This window comes from Muntiacus reevesi, chromosome 1, assembly GCF_963930625.1.
Source record: "Muntiacus reevesi chromosome 1, mMunRee1.1, whole genome shotgun sequence".
Classification (NCBI taxonomy): domain Eukaryota; kingdom Metazoa; phylum Chordata; class Mammalia; order Artiodactyla; family Cervidae; genus Muntiacus; species Muntiacus reevesi.
The window spans coordinates 193,860,920-193,880,280 of NC_089249.1; the positions used below are offsets into that span (position 1 = coordinate 193,860,920).

The 19,361-nt window shown below is 52.8% G+C and overlaps 1 protein-coding gene and 1 non-coding gene across 2 annotated transcripts; one reads left to right on the top strand and one right to left on the bottom strand.

Moving 5' to 3' along the window:
- The first annotated feature begins 2,755 nt into the window (after window positions 1-2,755).
- On the top strand, window positions 2,756-2,862 carry LOC136156768 (U6 spliceosomal RNA). The gene has a single exon (XR_010661249.1). It is a non-coding gene; the product is annotated as a U6 spliceosomal RNA (small nuclear RNA).
- Window positions 2,863-5,267: 2,405 nt separating this feature from the next.
- CDC37 (cell division cycle 37, HSP90 cochaperone) lies at window positions 5,268-18,205 on the bottom strand. Its single transcript, XM_065917756.1, has 8 exons — window positions 17,999-18,205; window positions 11,245-11,526; window positions 10,795-10,903; window positions 10,573-10,688; window positions 10,100-10,222; window positions 9,322-9,504; window positions 9,161-9,232; window positions 5,268-7,497 (listed from the first exon to the last, which is right to left on the bottom strand). The coding sequence occupies exons 1-8, from the start codon at window positions 18,098-18,100 to the stop codon at window positions 7,342-7,344; spliced, it is 1,143 nt and encodes a 380-aa protein (XP_065773828.1). The 5' UTR covers window positions 18,101-18,205; the 3' UTR covers window positions 5,268-7,341.
- Between the last annotated feature and the right edge of the window lie 1,156 nt (window positions 18,206-19,361).

Genomic DNA, 19,361 nt, shown 5'->3' on the forward strand with positions numbered 1-19,361 from the left:
TTCTTTCCAACAGGAGAAGCCACCACAATGAGAAGTAAGTGCACCACAACTAGAGAAAAGCCCAAACAGCAATGAAGACTCGGCACAACCAAAATTAAATAAAAAAGAAGTAGGTGAAATGTTTTTCAAGTTTAAAAAAAGAAAAGGAAAGGAAATTCCTGGGACTTCCCTAGTGGTCTAGTGGCTAAGACTCCACACTCCTAATGCGGGGGGCCCTCGTTCAATCCGGGTCAGGGAACTAGGTCTCCCATGCTGCCATTACAAATCCCACATGCCACAACCAAGACCAGACACAGACAAATAAAGAAATAAATATTTTTTTTAAATCAGCAAGAAATGGTGTTGGTGAAATGGACAAAGGTGGTCAAAAGGTAAAAGCTTCTAGTTATAAAATAAATAAGTCCTGAGGATGGACTGTACAGCATGTTGATTAATAACACTGTATTATATATTTGAAAGTTGCTACCCTGAATATTCATTGGAAGGACTAATGCTGAAGCTGAAACTCCAATACTTTGGTCACCTGATGTGAACAGCTGACTCACTGGAAAAGACCCTGATGCTGGGAAAGATTGAGGGCAAGAGGAGAAGGGGGCAACAGAGAATGAGATGGTTGGATGGCATCACTGACTCAATGGACATGAATCTGAGCAAACTCCGAGAGATGGTGAAAGACAGGGAAGCCTGGTGTACTGCAATCCATGGGGTCGAAAAGAATCAGACAGGACTGAGCTACCGAACAGCAACAAGAAGAAGATGGAATAGCTTAAAGGATCTCATCACAAGAAAAAAAATGTGTATCTCTGTATGGTGACGGATGTGAACTGGATTTATAGTGGTGATCACTTCACAAGGTATACAGACATCAAATCCTTATGTTGTTCCTGAAACTAACACAATGTTCTGTATCACTTATATCTCAGTTTTCTAAAACTTAAAAAAAATTGTATTCCATACACTCAGGTCAAAAAACAAAACAGCATAAAGACCATGGGGGATCTCAGAGTTCCACTCTCCACTTTCATTCCTGGAGGGAAGTGGATGTTTCCCCTTCCACCCTCTATAAAGCAATGAGGAAGGGTTGCTTTTCATTTCATCAGCACATATCTCTTGAGCACCTATTGTATGCTCTGCCCAGCTCTAGGTCCTGGGAACAGAGTAGAGAGTAGATAAAATTCCCTGCACTTTTAGGTGGGACAACAGCCAAGAATGAGGATAAACAAGTAAAAAATATATAGTGTAGCAGGTGATGGCATGGTATAGAAAAAGCAAAGCAAGGAAGGAGATGGTGTCATTGGAGATCTGGGGGTCCTAGAACCATCTTTCTGATCTGTGGGAGCTGAAGTGGAGCCACATGGATGTCAGGGCAGGGTGTACTAGACAGGGGAAAGAGCTGAGGCCAAGGTCTGGAGGAGATGCTGTCCTTGAACTTGATGTAATTCCTATCTATCTGTTGGGCCCCCTAACTTGCTTGTTCATTGGAGTTCCTGTTCATGAATTTCATCTACCTAGGTGTGACTCACTCTCTGGTTTCACTGCTCTTTCGTTCAACGTTGTATACATTGTGTGTGTGTGTGTGCATGCCCTCGGTCATGTCCAGCTCTTTTGCAACCCCATGAACTGTAGCCCACTAGGCTCCTTTGTCCATGGAATTTTCCAGGCCAGAATACTGGAGTGGGTTGCCATTTCCTCCTCCAGGGGATGTTCCCGACCCAGGGATCCAACCTACAATCCCCCCTACATTGGCAGGGGGATTCTTTACCACTGAGCCACCAGGGAAGCCCCATTATACACTTTAATATGCCATGGATAGTTGTGTGAGTTCCAATTTTGTGTTTTCAATGGCTCCAGGAAACAAGCTTATCCTGCTCTTCTTTTCCTTTCAATGTTTTTTAAAAATTATTTTAGATAATTACTTATTTTTAAATAAATAATTCATTCACAAGATTCTCAATCAAAAAGGCACAAAATGATTTTGAGGACAAGTCCCCACTCTGCTTCTAGGCTCCTGACATCTAACTCATTACTGAATTCAAAACTTGCTTATGGTTTAGTGGTTCCTCAAAATGATTAACATGTGACTCAGCAATTGCACTTCTGGGTGTATATTCCAAGAAAGCAGGAACTCAGAGAGACATTTGAACATCCATGTTTTTTAAAAAAAATATTAAAAAAAAATATTTGTTTGACTGTGTCGGGGTCTCAGTTGTGGCATGGGGGACCTAGTTCCCTGACCAGGCCTTGAACCCAGGTCCCCTGTATTGGGAACTCAGAGTCTCAGTCCCTGGACCACCAGGGAAGTCCCTGCATGTCCAGAGTTCACAGCAGCATTATTCACAGTAGCCAAGAGGTGGAAGCAACCCAAGTGTTCATCAGTGGATGAATGGATGGACATACTGTGATGTATTCTACAATGGAATATTAGAAAGCCTTTAAAAAGAGAGAGAGAGAAAAAGAGACCTTGTGACACACACTCTTCCATGGATGAATCTTGATAACTCTATGCTGAGTGAAATGAGCCACGCACGAAATTACAGAAATTTCAGGGACGGGGAGTTAAATGTTTAATGGGTATGGAATTTCTCATACTTAACACCACTGAACTGTACCCCCTCAAAGTAGTTAAAATGAAGATTTCCCTGGTGGTCCAGTGGTTGAGACTCTTTGCTCCCACTGCAGGGGCTGTGGGTTCCATCCCTGACTGGGAAACTAAGATATTGCATGCCGTGTGGTGTGGCCAAAAAAAAAGATTAGCAAGCTCGCTTCAGCAGCATGTATACTAAAATTGGAAAGATAGAGAGAAGATTAGCCTGGCCCCTGCACCAAGATGATATGCAAATGCCTGAATCATTCCATGTTAAAAAAAAAAAAAAAAAAGAAAGATAGGGAGATGATCCTAGTGGATTCAAGGTAATCACAGAAGTCTTTAGGGACTGCCTGTGGCTTAGTGGCAAATAACCTGCCTGCCAATGCTGGAGACATGGGTTCAATCCCTGATCCAGGGTGATTCCCACATACCATGGAGCAACTATGCCCATGCACGACAATTACTGAGCTTGTACTCTAGAGCCCAGAGCCACAACTACTGACCCTATGTGCTGCAGCTACTGAAACCTGTGCAGCTAGAGCCTGTGCTCCACAAAGATGCCCAGGCACCACAACTAGAGGGTAGCCCCCACTTGCCACAACTAGAAAAAAGTCTCACAGCAATGAAGACCCAGCACAACCAGAAATAAATCAGTAAATAAAAATAAAAAGCGTACATACTTTTTTTTTTTTTTTTTAAAAAAAGGTCTTACAAGTGAAAGAGGAAAGCAGAAAAAGAAGTCAGAGTGACATGATTGATGTCGTCTTTGTCATTTTTGGGGGGGGGGGGAGGTTAGGAATTTGTTTACTTGGTTGCACTGGGTCTTTGTTGCAGCCTATGAGATCTTTACTTGTGGCATGTGGGATCTAGTTCCCTGACCAGGAATCGAACCTGAGTCCCTCTGCATTGGCAGCTCGGAGCCTTAGCCACTGGACAGCCAGGGAAGTCCCCATCTTTGCCATCTTTGAAGATGGAAGGAGGTGGCCACGAGCCAAGGAACGGAGGCAGCCCCGAGAAGTTGGAAACAGAGGAAATGGATCCTACCCAGAACATCCAGAAGGATCACAGCCTTGCCAGTGCCTAGATTTCAGCACAAAGAGACCCATGTCAAACTTCTGACCTGTGCAAGTGTAAGGTAATCTGTTTGTGTTGAAGCCACTAAATGTGGTGATTTGTTACAGCAGCTCCAGAAAATGAATCCACTCTGTTGGTCCTCCTATCCCACTCACATCATTACACTTTAAAATATATATATATTTATTTTTGGTTGCATTGGGTTTTTGTTGCTGCGTGTGGTCTTTCCCTATCTGTGGCGATCCAGGGCTACTCTTCCATTGCAGCGGGGGAGCTTCTCATTGCAGTGGCTTCTCCTGTTGCAGAGCACGGGCTCTAGGTGCAAGGGCTCAGTAGTTGTGGCACACAGGGTTAGTTGCTCCTCGGCTTGTGGGATATTCCTGCATCAGGGATTGAACTGGTGACCCCTGCTTTGGCAAGCAGATTCTTATCCACTGTTGTTGTTTAGTCACTAAGTCATGCCCGATTCTTTGTGACTCCATGGAATGTAGCCTGCCAGGCTCCTCTGTCCATGTGATTTCCCAGGCAAGAATACTGGAGTGGGTTGCCATTTCTTTCTCCAGGGGATCTTTCTGACCCAGGGATTGAACCCAGGTCTTCTGCTTGGCAGGCGAATTCTTTACCACTGAGCCACCTGGGAAGACTTCTTATCTGCTGTACCCCCAGGGAAGTCTCCATTATTACATTTTGTTTGGTGAAACATTTTGGGTGGGATTCTGTTTGCCACTAAGACTCACAAACCTGCAAGTGTTAATTCAAAAAAACCCGTTGGTGAAATAAATGCTGAGATGAGCACATACTACCAGAGTAGAAAGAATGAGGAAGTGCTGATGGACAGTTAAGAAAAGATCTGCGGGGTCACAGAGTTCAATGAAAAAAGCAAGATACGTCACTGACTGCAGTGTGGTATGCTTTGTGTAAAAAGGAACGGAAGGGATAAGATTACATTTGATCTTACAAAGAGAAACCCTGGAAGGAGTCACAAGACACCAGAGACAGTGGGTTCCCGTGGTTGGGGGCAGGGAACCAGATTTTTTTTTTTTTTTTGCCTTGACTTGCAGCATGTGGGATATTTTGTGTGTGTGTGTGTGGCTGTGCTGGGTCTTTGTTGCTGTGTGGGCTTTTCTCTAGTTGCAGCAAGCAAGGGGCTACTCTCTAGCTGCACTGCCCAGGCTTCTCGCTGCAGTGGCCGCTTTTGCCGCAGAGCACAGGCTCTGGCGGTACTGGCTTCAGTAGTTTCAGCAGATGGGCTTAGTAGGTGCGGCTCCCAGGTTCTAGAACGCAGGCTCAATCGTTGTGGTACATGGGCTTAGTTGTTCCACGTCACGCCCAGTCACTCTTCCTGGATCAGGGATTGAACCCTTGTCTCCTGCATTAGCAGGCATTCTTTACCGCTGAGCCACAAAGAAAACGGGGCATGTGGGATCTTGGTTCCCCAACCAGAGACGCGACCTACACCCCCTGCGGTGTAGGCCCAGAGTCTTAACCACTGGACTGCCAGGGAAGACCCTTCATTCTGTATCTCACTATCATTTGATGTTTTAAATGTTAAACAGTGCTAGGGTGAGGTACGTGTGGCATGAAAGCAAAGTCACCGACTCAGTAATCAAGATAAATATTTTAATGTAATATTTTCCAAAAACACCATTAATGTGAAAAAAAAAATCCATGGTGAACAAAATATTGAAATTTTAAGTCAAGGATCAGTAACAGCAATGCTGAGTTGTACTGGAGGCCGAGGTGAAAGGAAATACCAGAAATACAGATTCTACCTCTGAAAGTTTTCATGGTAAAGAATTAACAAGTTCACAATTTTGAATTGATCTCGGATGAACAAGGTTTAGGAGGGTCTCCCCAATCCTCCCCAGATCCCCCACCTGCCATTTTTAAATACTTTTAAAACCTTTATTTTTCAGCCATGTATGTGGTGTATGGGATTTTAGTTCCCGGACCACGGATTGAATCCATCCCCTCCCAACCCCTCCTCAACTGGAAGCACAGAGTCCCAACCATTAGACCTCTGGGGAAGTCCCAGCCATTTTAATCTTTTTGAGAAGCATCGAGCAACACCACTTGTTTGCAGTTCACTATTGCCCTCTGGTGGCAATCAGCTTGGGCACAAAGGCATTCACTGAGCACCAGAATCTGTGAGGGTCGCCGGGATCATTCTAGGGCCAAGACTGTTTGTGTCCAGGTGGTGCTCACAGCATAAAGGAGACAGCAATACACAGGTTGGCACAGCCAGGCAGGAATATGGCTGGATGTGAGGGATGACTCAGAAGGCGGATCAGGGCAGGCTTCCAGGAGGAGGTACCAGAGCTCTGGTCAGACTGAGAGGCACCTGCCAGATGGTGGTATCCCCCAGAAGAGGCGGGCAGTGGGCTTCAATTGGATTCTGTTACTTCATGTCTTAAAAACTGTGTCCCTGTTTATGATACTACTCTTTACCTCTTTCCTGGGGCCCAAATATTACTTCGTAGAGGAAGACTGCAGGGAAGGGTGTTCAGGGTGAGGGACAGGGACATGCCGGGGCCCAGGTGCTATGTGCACCTGCTCATTATCTCATTCACTCATCACAACCCTGGGAAGAAGGCACGAACACTTCTATCACTATACAGAGATGAATGCTGAGGCTGATTAAGCTGCCCAAGGTCACACTGATAGAGAAGCTTAAAGTGTTCAAGGTGCAGAGGAGGGAGTTGGTGAGAGGGCAGTGGGAGGCCACGAGGTGATGAGCGCAGGGAGGGGACCAGGCAGATGGTACAGGGCCCAGTTAGCTGCAAGAACTTAGGCTTCTGCTCTGGGGCAGGATGGGCCAGGACTCTCTTGTTCATAGGCACTCCCTGCTTGTTGGGGTCCAGTGAGGGTGGAGGAGACAGGGAGGAGGCTGCGAGCAGGGGTCCAGGCCAGAGGTGACGGGACCTGGACCAGGGTGGAGAATGAAGGGCCGTGGACAGACTCAAGATCGGTCCTGGAGCCAGAAGTGACCCCAAGGAAGGTGAGACACAGTGGAGGGTGATGCTCCCGAATGGATGGTAGGAGGGGCTTAGAGGAATGGGATGAGCCAGAGACTTCATAGGGGTGTGGTGAGAACTCTGATCCAAAGGTGACCTGAGGAAGGGTTCCAGGTGATGGAAGAGCCTGGAGTGTGGATGGGGGACACAGCCCATTTGCTGGAGGGCAAAGCCAGGGTGTCACAGGCCCAACCGCCAACACTCACAGGTCCCTTCCCACCCCCCAGAGAAGAGCTGTGCCCACAGCCCTCTTGACGCCCCACAGAGCATCTGAAATCCTTTATTGGAAGATAACTGCTGTTTACTATATAGAAGACTTGACGCGGGCGAACAGCGAGAACAGAGCCCACAGTGACTGGAGCAGGCCCCTTGGCTGGGGACCCACCCCCACCCCATGGACCAACCTGGCAACCTCTGCCCCTCCCTGGATCCCCGGGCCTTTGGCTTAATGCTGATGGGGGGCTGCAGGCAGTGAAGCCCCTTTGACTCAAAGCAAAGACTTGGATGAGGGCTGGGGGGGAGGGGGGCGGTGGAAGGGGGGTGGCAGGGCCCCTCCGGGCTAGGTTGGGGAGCAGCAAAAGCGGAGGAAGCCAGGACCTGGGGAGATGGCATCTATTTTTGTTTCCTGAAAAGGGGTGCACAGGGGCCTGCGGCAGCCGGGACAGGTCACGCGCTGACATCCTTCTCGTCGCCTGACTTGGGGGTGGCTTCCAGCAAGGGGTCCCCGGGACCCGCCTCCTCCCCCTCCTTGGCCTCGCTGGACTTGGAGTTGGGGACCCAGAGGCCTGAGTCGATGCAGCGCTGCATGTGGTACTTCGCGTCCTGTGGGGAAAAGGGTGGGTGGGTGAGGCTGGGCTGCCGCCTGCTTGGGGCAGGCCCCATCCCCTGCACATCCCCAAGCCCGCTTTCTGCTCTTTGTACATCAGAGCTGTCTGGGATGAGGGAAAACGGGTCTGTAATCTGTGCTATCCAACATGGCAGCCAGCAGACATGGGTGTCTACTGAGTAGTTCGAATGCGGTTGGTGCAAGGGAAGGACAGAGCTTGAAATTTTACTTTTATTTTTTTTGATACATTTATGTGGCTGAGCTGGGTCTTAGTTGTGGCATGTGGGATCCAGTTCCCTCACCAGGGATCAAACCTGGGCCCCCTGCACTGGGAGCGTGGAGTCTTAGCCATTGGACCACCAGGGAAGCCCCTGAATTTTACTTAACTTTAAAATTCAAATTTAACTTCCCAGGTGGAACTAGTGGTAAAGAAGTGAAGTGAAAGCTGCTCAGTCATGTGCGACTCTTTGCGACCCCATGGACTATACAGTCCATGGAATTCTCCAGACCACAGGTGGAGTGGGTAGCCATTCCCTTCTCCAGGGGAACTTCCCAACCCAGGGATGGAACCCAGGTCTCCTGCACTGCAGGTGGATTTTTACTGTCTGAGTGGTAAAGAACCTGCCTGCCAATGCAGAAGACATGAGACACCGCTTCAATTCACAGGTCAGAAAAACTCCCTGGAGGAGGAAATGGCAACCCACTCCAGTATTCTTCCCTGGAGAATCCCATGAACAGAGGAGCCTGGCGGGCTACAGTCCATGGGTCACAAAGAGTCAGACATGACTGAAGCGACTTAGCACGAACAATTCAAATTTTAAAAGTGTAGGCCTGGAACAAAGGTCAGCAAACTTTTTTTAAAAAATAAAAAGCCAGACAGCAAGTATTTTTGGCTTGCAGGCCCTGTGGTCCCTGTCAAAACCTCTCATTCCATCACACCTCAATTTTATGGCTGCGGCACAAAATCAACTATAGACAAGATGAAAATAAACCAGCCTGGCTGCTGCGGTTCCAGCAAAATTTTATTTACAGACAGGCAGTGAACCTTCGAGCCAGATTCTCTGAAGACCCTTGGTCTACATACTTATCCCCATAGAAGCTTCTAGAAACCCTGAGGTGGTCTAGAGACTAAATCCATTTTACAGACGAGGGAACCAGTGCGGCCAACCAGTGAGCCACGTAGCAGGAAGGGGCTAAGACAGAGGTTTATTAAGACACAGGGTTCTTATCCACCAGCGCCGTTACCACTCCAAAGAGCTGAGGTTCAACCAGCGTCAACCACATACTTGGCCCTCCTCACGGATTTTGTGAGTTAATATGTTTTTTGAGAGATACTGGTTTGATGGGGTAACTGAGACTGTGGAGCAGGCCACTCTGAGTTGCTGGCAAAGGTGGAGTCAGTTGGGTGTGCTCATAAACAGCCACAGGGACAGGGACGCTCAATCTAGATGCTGGGCACATAGCAGCTGCCCAATAAACGTGAGACAGCATGGGGCATGAGGCCGGGCTGTCTTGTGTGCCAGCCACTCGATGACAGAACCTCCCCGGCTCTTTTGAGAAGCCCAGGAGGGGCACTGCCAGCAGCAACGTGGTCAGCGGGGCTGGAGGTGGGGGAGACACACTGCCTGTCCCGGTGGGCTTGGGTGTGTGGTTACTCACGGTGGGGTCCATCTTGCTGATGGCGTCCTGGAGCATCTGCACGTCCTTCGCGTCGAAGCACTTCTGAAGTTCCTGTGGGTGCAGGGGGCGGGGTCAGGGCCTGGGTCCCAGGGATCCGCTGACAGCCCACGTGCCACCTGCCAGGGCCTGGGGAGCCTCACCTCAGGGAGGGACTCGTAGACCTCGACGGGGTCCAGGCCGCCAGGGCCAAGCCGCTTCTTGCGCTCCTCTTCCTCGTATTCCTTCATGGCCTTCTCAATGCGCAGCTTGGCGCGGCCCCGCACGCGGTCTTTGAAAGCCTCTAGCTCATCATTGAAGCCCTCCATGTACTGGCGGTCAGCAGTCTGCAGGAGAGGGAGTATGTTCACCAGGGGAGACGGGGGAGCCCAGGACCCTTCCAATGCAGATCCTCAGGGACGCCCCAGGGCTCCCCACAGCTGGTCCTGAACTAAAGGACAGGTACTCTGGGGCTCAGGCCGCTCCCCTGCTCTGTCTAGCCTCCTCCGTCTTCCCTGAGCTCAACCTTATACCCCTGTGCTTACAATCATCTGACTGAATGTCCCCTTATACTGCAAACTCCTGACACCCACCTCCTCCAGGTCTTCCTGTGGAGTCTCGAAGGCACCTCAAACTCAATACAGCTGCCCTCGATCATCCTCTGGTCTGCCCTCAATCTCCCCTAGCTCTGCTCTTCAGGTGCTCAGGTACGAAACCCATAAGTGCCCATGACTCTGGCCCTCACTCAGGTTGGTACTTTCAGCACGTCCTGCCAGCTCAGCTTTCCAAATCTCCACGGGAGCCGCCCAATACCCAGCTCCTCTGCGGACTAACCCACTGCTAATGGATGAGATGCTGATCACAGGGGCTTGAGTCTGAGTGGACCCATGTCTGCCTCCCCCAGTGGACCACAGGCTGGATCCCTGAGGACCACCTCCCTACCTTGATCTTGGTGAAGAACTGCCGGAAGCAGGCACGGGGGTCCACCTTGAGGCTCTTGGCCAGCTCCAGGATGAACTGCATGACGATGGTCTGGTGAGCCACCTGCTCCATGAGGGCGCATTTCTGCCAAGGGAGGACGTTGCACGGCGTCACTGAGTGGCGGGCTCCTTTCCCCAGCCCTCGTTGTGTGAGAACACAACTTGCACTTCAACCTTAACCGTGGCTTACTTGGACGCTGGTCTTAATATTTAACTTCAATGTAAAATTAATGCCTTTCCCCCCAAGAGACAATGGTACAGCTTCCTATATTAGACTCCAGACAGTGTTTTAAAATGTAGTTCTTTTTCCCTTCATGCCTACTGTAATGTTCTGAACAAACATGAATGATAAAATGAGAATAAAAAAATAAGAAAAAAAAAAGGCAGAACCTTTTGGGCCCTCCCAACCCCCCACCCCGCAGGGTCTGCACGCACCTCCTCCACCTCTAGGTCAATGCACCAGATGACCAGGTAGTTGGCTGTCTCCTCGCACACTAGGTGGACGTTGTCCGACAGGTACTTCTGGCTGTCATCCCAGCGGCGCAGCATGCCTGCCAGAAGACGATGGCGAAGTGCTCCAAGGGCCCCCAGGAGACAGAGGGGCAGCCCTCTCTCACGCGCACCACCCACCTAGAGCCCACCCCTGGCCCAACTCACCAAAGTGTTTGATCTGTTTCTCATACTTTTCCACGAAGGTTTTGTGTTTCTGCTCCCTCACCTCCTCGGACTCCTCCTCCGCCTGCTCAGGCTTGGTGTTGACCATGCTCTGTGGTGAGGCGAGAAGGGGAGTGGGCTGGGGCGAGGCTGTGGCCGCGGGGCGCCTCGAACTTGGCCGGGCGGGCCGCGGCCGCAACGCCCATCCCATCCACAGCGGAGGCGGTGACGACGCCGTGCACATCAGTGTGGCGGGATCGTGGGCGTGGCAGGTGTGGCCTCGGACTGGGGCCTTCGGGCAGATCAGAGGGAGGGGTACTGGTGGGGTGCCTCACTGCCGGCGCCCCCCACCTGCGGCCCCCGCCCCACCCCCCGCCAGCACCCGCCCACTCCTGGACCCGCGCAATGCTCCCCACCCCCACCTGCTGCCCGTCACGCCCAGGCCCCGCCCACCTTGCTGAAGCCATCCTTGCTGAGCGTGTCCACGTTCCAGGGCATGCTCTTCTCCTTCTTGCGCATCTCCTCCAGTTTTTGCTCCCAGCTCCGCTCCTCCTTGCGCAGCTGCTGCGCCTCAGCCTGCAGCCGCTCCAGCTCGGCCTTGCCGCCTTCGCCCTCGGCCACCTCCAGCTCCTTCAGCTTCCGCTGGCACTCGGCCACCTTGCGCTTGCACTCGCGGCAGCCCCTGTCCAGCTCCTCCTTCTCTTTCTGGAACTGCTCCATGCGCTCCACCCGGGCCTGCGGGTTCGGCATGGCCCGTCATTCTGGGGAACAGCCTGGCCCTGACCCCGGCCTCGGGCTCTCCATAGTCGCACCTGGGATGACCCCAGAGAAGGTCCACACCAACTTCCGCGCACTGGATTCCCGGCTCCTGCTCTCACCTCTAAGGTAGGCCTGAGCTAGGGGGGTTCCTCCTCTGCGCAGAAGCTTCTACGGCCCCAGCAGTCCAGTGGATAAGAATTCGCCTTCTAATGTTGGGGAAAGTGGTTTGATCCCTGGTTGGAGAACTAAGATCCCACATGCCTTGGGGCAACTAAGCCCGCAGGTCACTAAAGAGCCTGTGTACTGCAATACACCGGATCAAAGATAGTGTGGAACAAAGATCTTGCATGCCACAACTAAGACTCAACACAGTCAAGTATACAAATAATTATTTTTTAAAATAAGAACCTTCTATGACTCCTGCCTCACTCGGAGCAAAAGCCTAAGTCCTCCCCGGAGCCCATAAAGCCAAGCACAACCTGTCAGGTCCCCTCCACGGCCTCATCTCCTCCTGCTCGCCCTCTCCCTCCAGCCACACTGGCTGCCTCACCTTTTCCGGAACTCACTTCAAGCCTCAGGGCCTTTGCACTGCCTCTGTGTTCCCTTGGTCTGGAATGCTCTCTCTTCAGATCCACCCCACCTCCCCAAACCCTGCATCCTCATCATCTTCAAATGCCTTTTACAGGGAATTCCCTGGTGGTCCAGTGGTTACGGCTCTGAGGCTCCACTGCTAGGAACCAGGCTTCGATCCCTGGATGGGGAACTGAGATCCTGCAAGTCATGCAGTGTAATTAAAAAAAAAGGTCCCTTCCAGATGAGGCCTTCCTTGATACTGCTGATATCTCCCCCTCTTCTGCTCTGCTTGATCTTCCTCAGCACTTGTCACCTGACAACATTCTCAGCACTTGTCACCTGACAACATTCTGTGACAGTTCTCTCTCCCGCTTTGGGTGCTGTCTACCTCCAAGGAGACTGGCTCCACAAAGGTGGGGATCTGATCACTCTTGTGACTCCAGAGTCAGGAACCTGGTGCACAGCAGGGACTTAAGAAAGACTTGTTGGATCTAATAATCACACGCTGGAAGGAGGCCTCCCCGCTCCCCAGGATCTCAGGCTCCTCCTCCTGCCTGGAGCACCCTCAGTAACACTCAGGCACCCTACCCTGGCCACATGGCCTGGCACCGCCAGCTTTGTGCCCAAGACTGAACTCCCCATCTGAGCTCCCCCAAACCTATTTTTCTGCTGTGTCCTCCCTCAGGGAAGACCCTTGCCCCCGCCTCCTGCCCCCAGCAGAGGCCTGCTGTGAGTCATTCCCTCCCTCTCTGCCACCAAATCACCATGATTTCCCTTTCCAGTCGTTCCTCTAATGTGCTCCACCCCACGGGCTGCACCTGGATCTGCAGGGCCCACTCAGCTCTGTCTCCAGGCCAGCATGCCTCCGGAGTCCAGCGTGGTACCCACCAGACTCCTGTATACCTCCTATCCTAGACACTGCTCCTCAGAACTCTTCTGCTGCACCCCAAGCTCAGTGACGGCACGTCATCTCAGCTTCCTCATCCAGACCCCTCGCTGGATCAGGGGGCTGTGTCACTGTCCACCCCTGCCCCAGTTCCCCATCATCTCCCCCAGCTCCCTGCAGTGTCTGCTCAACCCAGAGCCACAGACTGAACACTGAGGGGTGCCACTGCTTTCCACCACCTGCCCCTGGCGCCCTGCAGTGTCTGCTCAACCCGGAGTCACACACTGGACCCCGAAACATGCCATGACCATCCCCTCAGTCCAGGCTCAGAAGTTGCCAGAGGAGTCCTGGAAACGCACCCATCTGACCACAGCCCTTCCTGTTCAGAGGGGACCCCAAATTCCTGCCCCAAGTTGCCCAGATGGCACCAATGTTCCTTGGGGGGCTGGGTGTCAGATCAATGCTGGCCCTTGTGGCTCCCCGAATGCACCGGCTCTCTCCTGCGTCTTAGCCTCTGCACATGCTGTTCCTCCCTGCTGGCACTCCCCTCGCTCCATCTGCTTTGTCTGCAAGTCTTAGCTTCAACAAAGCCTTCCCCAAGTGCGAGACCCCTAGAGTCATTGAGCCCCAAAGGCCCCTCGGTGATCATCAGGTGACGAGATGAGATGCTGGTGGAAAGCCTTGAGACCCCAGACCTGGGGTCATATCCCATGGCCACCACATAATGGCCAGGTGTCTCTGGGCCAATTCCCAAACCTCAGTTTCCTCATCTGTCAGAGGTGGACAACAGTGCCAACCTCACGAGCTTGCACTGGAAGACACGAAAGAGGTTGTACAGTCCAGAGCTGTGCTGGACGCTCGGTCAGCTCCATTACCTTACTGGCTACTGTCATCACTGTCTGTCCAACAGGACAGTCTCCCTCTCTGAGGATGGTACTGGGGCTCAAACAAGAAAATGCACTTCAAGTGCTTAGCTCGATAGCCAGTACATGCCTGGTAACTGGGAGCAGCTGCTACTGCATCAGAGCATCCAGATCCATACCTACTGGCAATGTGACCTTAGCAAAGTCGCTTACACCTCTCCCTGCCTTGGTGTCCCCCTCTACGAAATGGGTGTGTTAAATCGCTTCAGTCGTGTCCGACTTCTTGCGACCCTATGGACCGCAGGCCGCCAGGCTCCTCCGGATTGCCATTTCCTTCTCCAGGGGATCTTCCAGAACCAGGGATTGAACCTGCAACTGTGATGTCTCTTGCATTGGCAGGCAGGTTCTCTACCACCAGCGCCACCTGGGAAGCCCTATGAAATGGGGCCTCACAGGGCTGTTGTGAGAATTAAATGAGTTACCCCAAGGAAACCGCTTGCAACATGGTACTCGGTATATGTGTCCTACTCTCCTCACCATTGTCATGGCCAAGGTCACCAGAATGGTTTGCTAACTTACTTCTGTGCTTTACCTGAGGCTGTATCTCCAGGCTCCAGCACACGGCCAGGCACACATGGGTGAGAACCGAGAGACTCGGGCCGTTCTCTCACACCCCACTGGACTGGCATGGCCAATCACGAGCCTCACTTTTCCCATTTGGTTAAGGGGTGGACAAGACCCTTAAGGCCTTGCAGCCGCTGCTGCCTCCCTTTTTTCACGATAGGCCTGTGTCCTTCTGGAACCTCCCCCCTGCCTTGAGAGGGGCTACTGGTGGTCGGCATCACCGCTGGCCTCAGGGGGGCAGCAGGAACCTACCACACTGCTGGTGTCTGCTGGGCAGCCATCAAAATCCTCTGGCATCCTCTGAGCAGCCGCCAGGGAGGCCAAAGCTAAATAAAGGCCTCCTGGAGCTGCTGGGGGTGGCGGCCTGCCCGACTTGGGCTTTACACCTCCAGGAGGGGCTGTGTCAGGCTGGGCAGGGCAGAAACCTCAGTGGCAAGGGGCCACAGGTGTCCCTGTTTCCTGCCTTACACAGAGAGGGGGGACCCGAGGCTCACAGAACCTGGATGCCGCCCAGCTTACTGGAAGGAGCCACGAGAAACCAGGATTGGCAGCTGTTTCTGGGCAAGGGAGCCAGGGAGCTGGAACTGGGAAGACTCACTTGTCCCCTTCTGGAACCTTGGGATTATTTTTTATTTTTCACCATGAGCATGAATTATCCAAGCAATGATGATGACAGGAGCTAAAGTTTCCACAAAGCTTATTACGTTCCACGTTAAATTCATAAGGTGGTTCTCACAGCAAGCCTATTGGGTGGTACTATTAAGACCGCCAGCTGGGGAAACTAAGGCACACAGCGATCAAAACTCACTTCAGGGAACTTCCCTGGTAGTCCAATGGCTAAGACTCTGTGCTCTCGATGCAGGGGGCCCCAGTTCGATCTCTGGTCAGGGAACTATTAATAGATTCCACATGCTGCAACTAAAGATCCAGCACACTGTAACTAAGACCCTGTGCGGTCAAATTAATTAAAAAAACAAAACAAAACAAAACAAACCTCACTGGGGACCGTGCAGCAAGTCAGTGATATTCAGAAGGAGCAGGATATGAACCCAGTCAGGCAGGCCTGTGCTCACAAGGGTACCAGGCTACCTTTCGGCTAATCCCCTCTTCCACTCTTGGTATTGCTTACTCTTTCCTCCCAGGCCCCAAGCCAAGTTCTTTCCATATCTAATCTCATTTCGTTTTCATGATGGTCTCATGGAGGCAGGGGGCTCGCTCCCCCAAAGCAGTGATGGTCCTACGGCAGGGCTGCAGCCCAGGCTGCCGGTCACTGGCAGCTGAACCTCATGCTATAGACTCCAGGCTCCTTGCCTCCACTCGTATCCACGACAGCCCTGGGCCCTCAGTGGTTGGACAGGAAAAGGTTTTGCGCCAGGAGGGAGCAGGGCGTGGTGGGAGGAGGACGCTGTATGAGAGCGGGCATGGCCTCCCAAACCAGCAGGACCAAACCTGGTGATACAGATCAACTACGTTAGGAGAACAGGTGTTCCCGAGAATGGGCTTTAGAGCTTTGCGGAGAGCTTCAATATTTCACCATAAAATGTCACATGTGGCAAGAGAGAAATGCTAGAACTTTCTTTTTCCACTCCAGTGGCTTGCCCACCAGGTACACTAGCCAGGTGGAAAGGGTTAGTCACTCAATCATATCCGACTCTTTGCAACCCCATGAACTGTAATCCACCAGGATTCTCTGTCCATGAGATTCTCCAGGCAAGAATACTGGAGTGGATCACTATTCCCTTCTCCAGGGGATCTTCCCCACTTGGGGATCGAATCTGGGTCTCCAGCACTGCAGGCAGATTCTTTACCATCTGAGCCATCAGGGAAGCCCTAGCCAAAAGGTTGCTGCTTTAAGAAATGGGTTGGACCCAGAACCGGGACCAGATGTAGGCACTGATACTGTGTCTCAGCAGGATGAGGAAGGGTGCTTCTAGGAGTTTCTGGATAAACATAGACTTCAAGCGGATACATGGGAAGACAGCATTCTATCTTCTATTCTATCTATCTATGAGGCCTTCCTAACTGGAAGGTTCTAGGAGGTATATGCCTTAAGTGTGAGAGCAGGCCCTGGGATGTGGGTGCAGGAGCTCTGCGTTGGTGGAGCAAGAGGTTAGCACACAAGGTCTCAGGAGAGTCATTCTGTTGGCCGGTAAGCACAGCTGGGCGGCAGGGGGGGCGGGTAGAAAGAACACACAGACTTGGGATTCTGGGGGTCTGTATTTGGGGGGAAATAGATAAAAGAAGGGGCAGTGAATCTGGATTCAGGATGGGAGGGTTCCTTGTAACAGCAGTGTCATTGTGGGTGTCTGAGAACAGCAGACCAAGTTTGGGTCAGAAGGGAGATGGGGTGGGTTTGGGTTCTGGACTTGGGTTTGAATGAGGCATTCTGAAGCTGGCAAAAGTTCCCACTGGAAGTCTGTCTTGGGGGTGGGCGGGGACTGGGTATGCAGTACCAAGGAGGGGCAGGGGTTCTGGCTGGGCAGGAAGCCACGTGGGTACGGTTTCCTGATGTAATGGGAAATTGGGTCTAACCATACCAGAGGTTGAAGGAGAGCCTCCGGAATTGGAGGCTCCATCAGGGTGGAGGTGGTAGTTCATTCTGAATAGGACCCAGGTTTCAAAATTCCAGGCCTAGATGAGACTGAGGGCCCTGGGGGGAGGGGGTTGGGGGGGGGGGATACCAATCTTTGTTCTATGGGAGGGGTCCTGGATGTGGGTTGGAGTCCCAAGCCAGGAATAGAAATCTCAGGGGAAGACAGAGTTGTTTTATTCAGAGGAGTAACACTTCTGGATTTGAACCATAAGGATCCAGAGAAGCAGGTCGCAGAATAGCCTTAAATTATTGGGAACTCTAGGGTTTTGGAGGGCTTCCAGATGGGGCCAGTGGTAAAGAACCTGCCTGCCAATGCAGGAGACATAAAAGAAGCGGGTTCGATCCCTGGATCGAGAAGATCCCCCGGAGAAGAAAATGGTAACCGACTCCAGTATTCTTGCCTGGAGAATCCCAAGGACAGAGAAGCCTGGTGGGCTACAGTCCACGGGGTCACAAAGAGTTGGACACGACTGAGCGACTGCGCACAGGGGTTAGGTAGGGCCATGGAATAGCCAAGATCTCAACTGGGTACCCGAGTAGGTTCAGGATCCAGATTCTGAGGTAGAAATCTGGGTGTAAATGGAAGATCCCAAGCAGGATTAGGAGGCACGTCAAAAGCTTGCCTTGGCAGTCTAAACTCTAAAAAGATGACGTACACGTCAACCTGGAGTTTCAAGAAATTGGAAGGGGGTGGGGGTGGGGGCGCCGGCATCCCGGGCAAAGAACTCAGGGGTCCCGGCAATTCTATGGCCCCGGAATTGAATCGAGGAACCCTGGGCTATTCGGAAAGCCCAGGCTGCAGGGGGCAACCCCAGATATCAATGGCTGGGCCCCCCGGCAGTATCAGGGGTCAGAACTCTAAAGTGGAGTCCCGGGAGTGGGGGAAGGGGTTGGGCGCGCGCGCTCTACCTGGTGCCGCCAGCGGAAGAGGCTAGCGGTGTCGATGTTGGGGTGCGTCTCGTCTTCATCGTCAGACACCTCGATGTGGTCCCACACGCTGTAGTCCACCATCTTGCCTCGGGGCCCAGCCCTCCCGGGCTCTGGTGGCAGCAGCGGCGGCGAAGGCGGCGGCAGCACTGAGACTCAGCCCGCGCAGCCCCGCCCCTTCCGCTTCCGCCCGGGCGCGCACGCCCCGCCCGCGCGTGACGTCACATCCCTAGTAACCGCTGCAGCGGCACTGGCTACCGAGTTCTTAAAGAGCCCTGAGCACGTGTTCCGGCTCTCGGGAGTCCGCCGAGACCTCATCCCATCGGGTTTCCGAGGTCCGCTAGGCCTCTCCTGGGGATTTACGGTTGGGTTCGCCAACCTCGAGCCCCCCTCATCCCCCGCTAACTCCACGGTGGGCGTTTACGGCAGCCTTGGGGGAGGGGGCAGTTGGAGAGACTGAGAAAGAGGATTGTCCTCTTAGCCACGCCACAGTGACGTCACCCTGAGCCCACTGCTGGGGCTCGGCTTCGGCGAAAAGACCTCGCTCCCGTCTCTTGTGAAGAAGGACTTGACTTTGTGCTGGAGATGGTGCCTGATAGGAAAGGACCTGGGCAGTCCAAGGGGTACAGGCCCTGCTCTGGGAGGGTCTAAGTGAAGGAAGGTTATGGCCCTGCCCACGAGGAGTCGAGACTGGGGTGATGTGGCCCTGCCCTCTCGCCTTCCCCATCTTCTGCCACTTCCTTAGCGGGGATTCGCGCATACACGCCCCCTCTGGAATCACCCGGAGCGCACTTAACGGGCCTCGGGAGCCTGTCCCCTGCGTCCGCTGGGTGTCGCTAGTGTATAACTAGCGGCCAGTGCTGGTGGCCCAGCGCCAGGTGGGGGAGGGATGGGAGAGCTTGGAAGTGCGCTTGCAGGGGGTCTTTCTCCGTCGAGGTACTCTGGGACTCCTCACAGTCCCTCCCCCTTTCGTCTGGGATCCCCTTCCTCGTCCCGGACTCTAAGAACTCCATTACACTGAGCTTGGGCGACCGCAGCCACACACTTTCATATATCCCTACCCACGCTTTGATACCGGGATAAAAGGCTGCGTTGCAGCCTAGGGCCAGGATTATCTCAGATTAAAGGGCGGGGGACAGGGAGAATGGGAGGAGATTCAGCCACTTGTGTGAAGGGCGGCTCTTCCAGACCCCCCCAACCAAGCAGGCGTTTGGGGGGCCGCTGGAGAGAAAGGAGTAAAGGTCTTTAAATGGATGGGGTGTGGGGGATTCCCCGGCCCCGAGAAGGGGTGGGGCCATCCGGACAAAAGCGCCCGCCCGCTGCCGCCCCTCCCCCTCACGGTCCA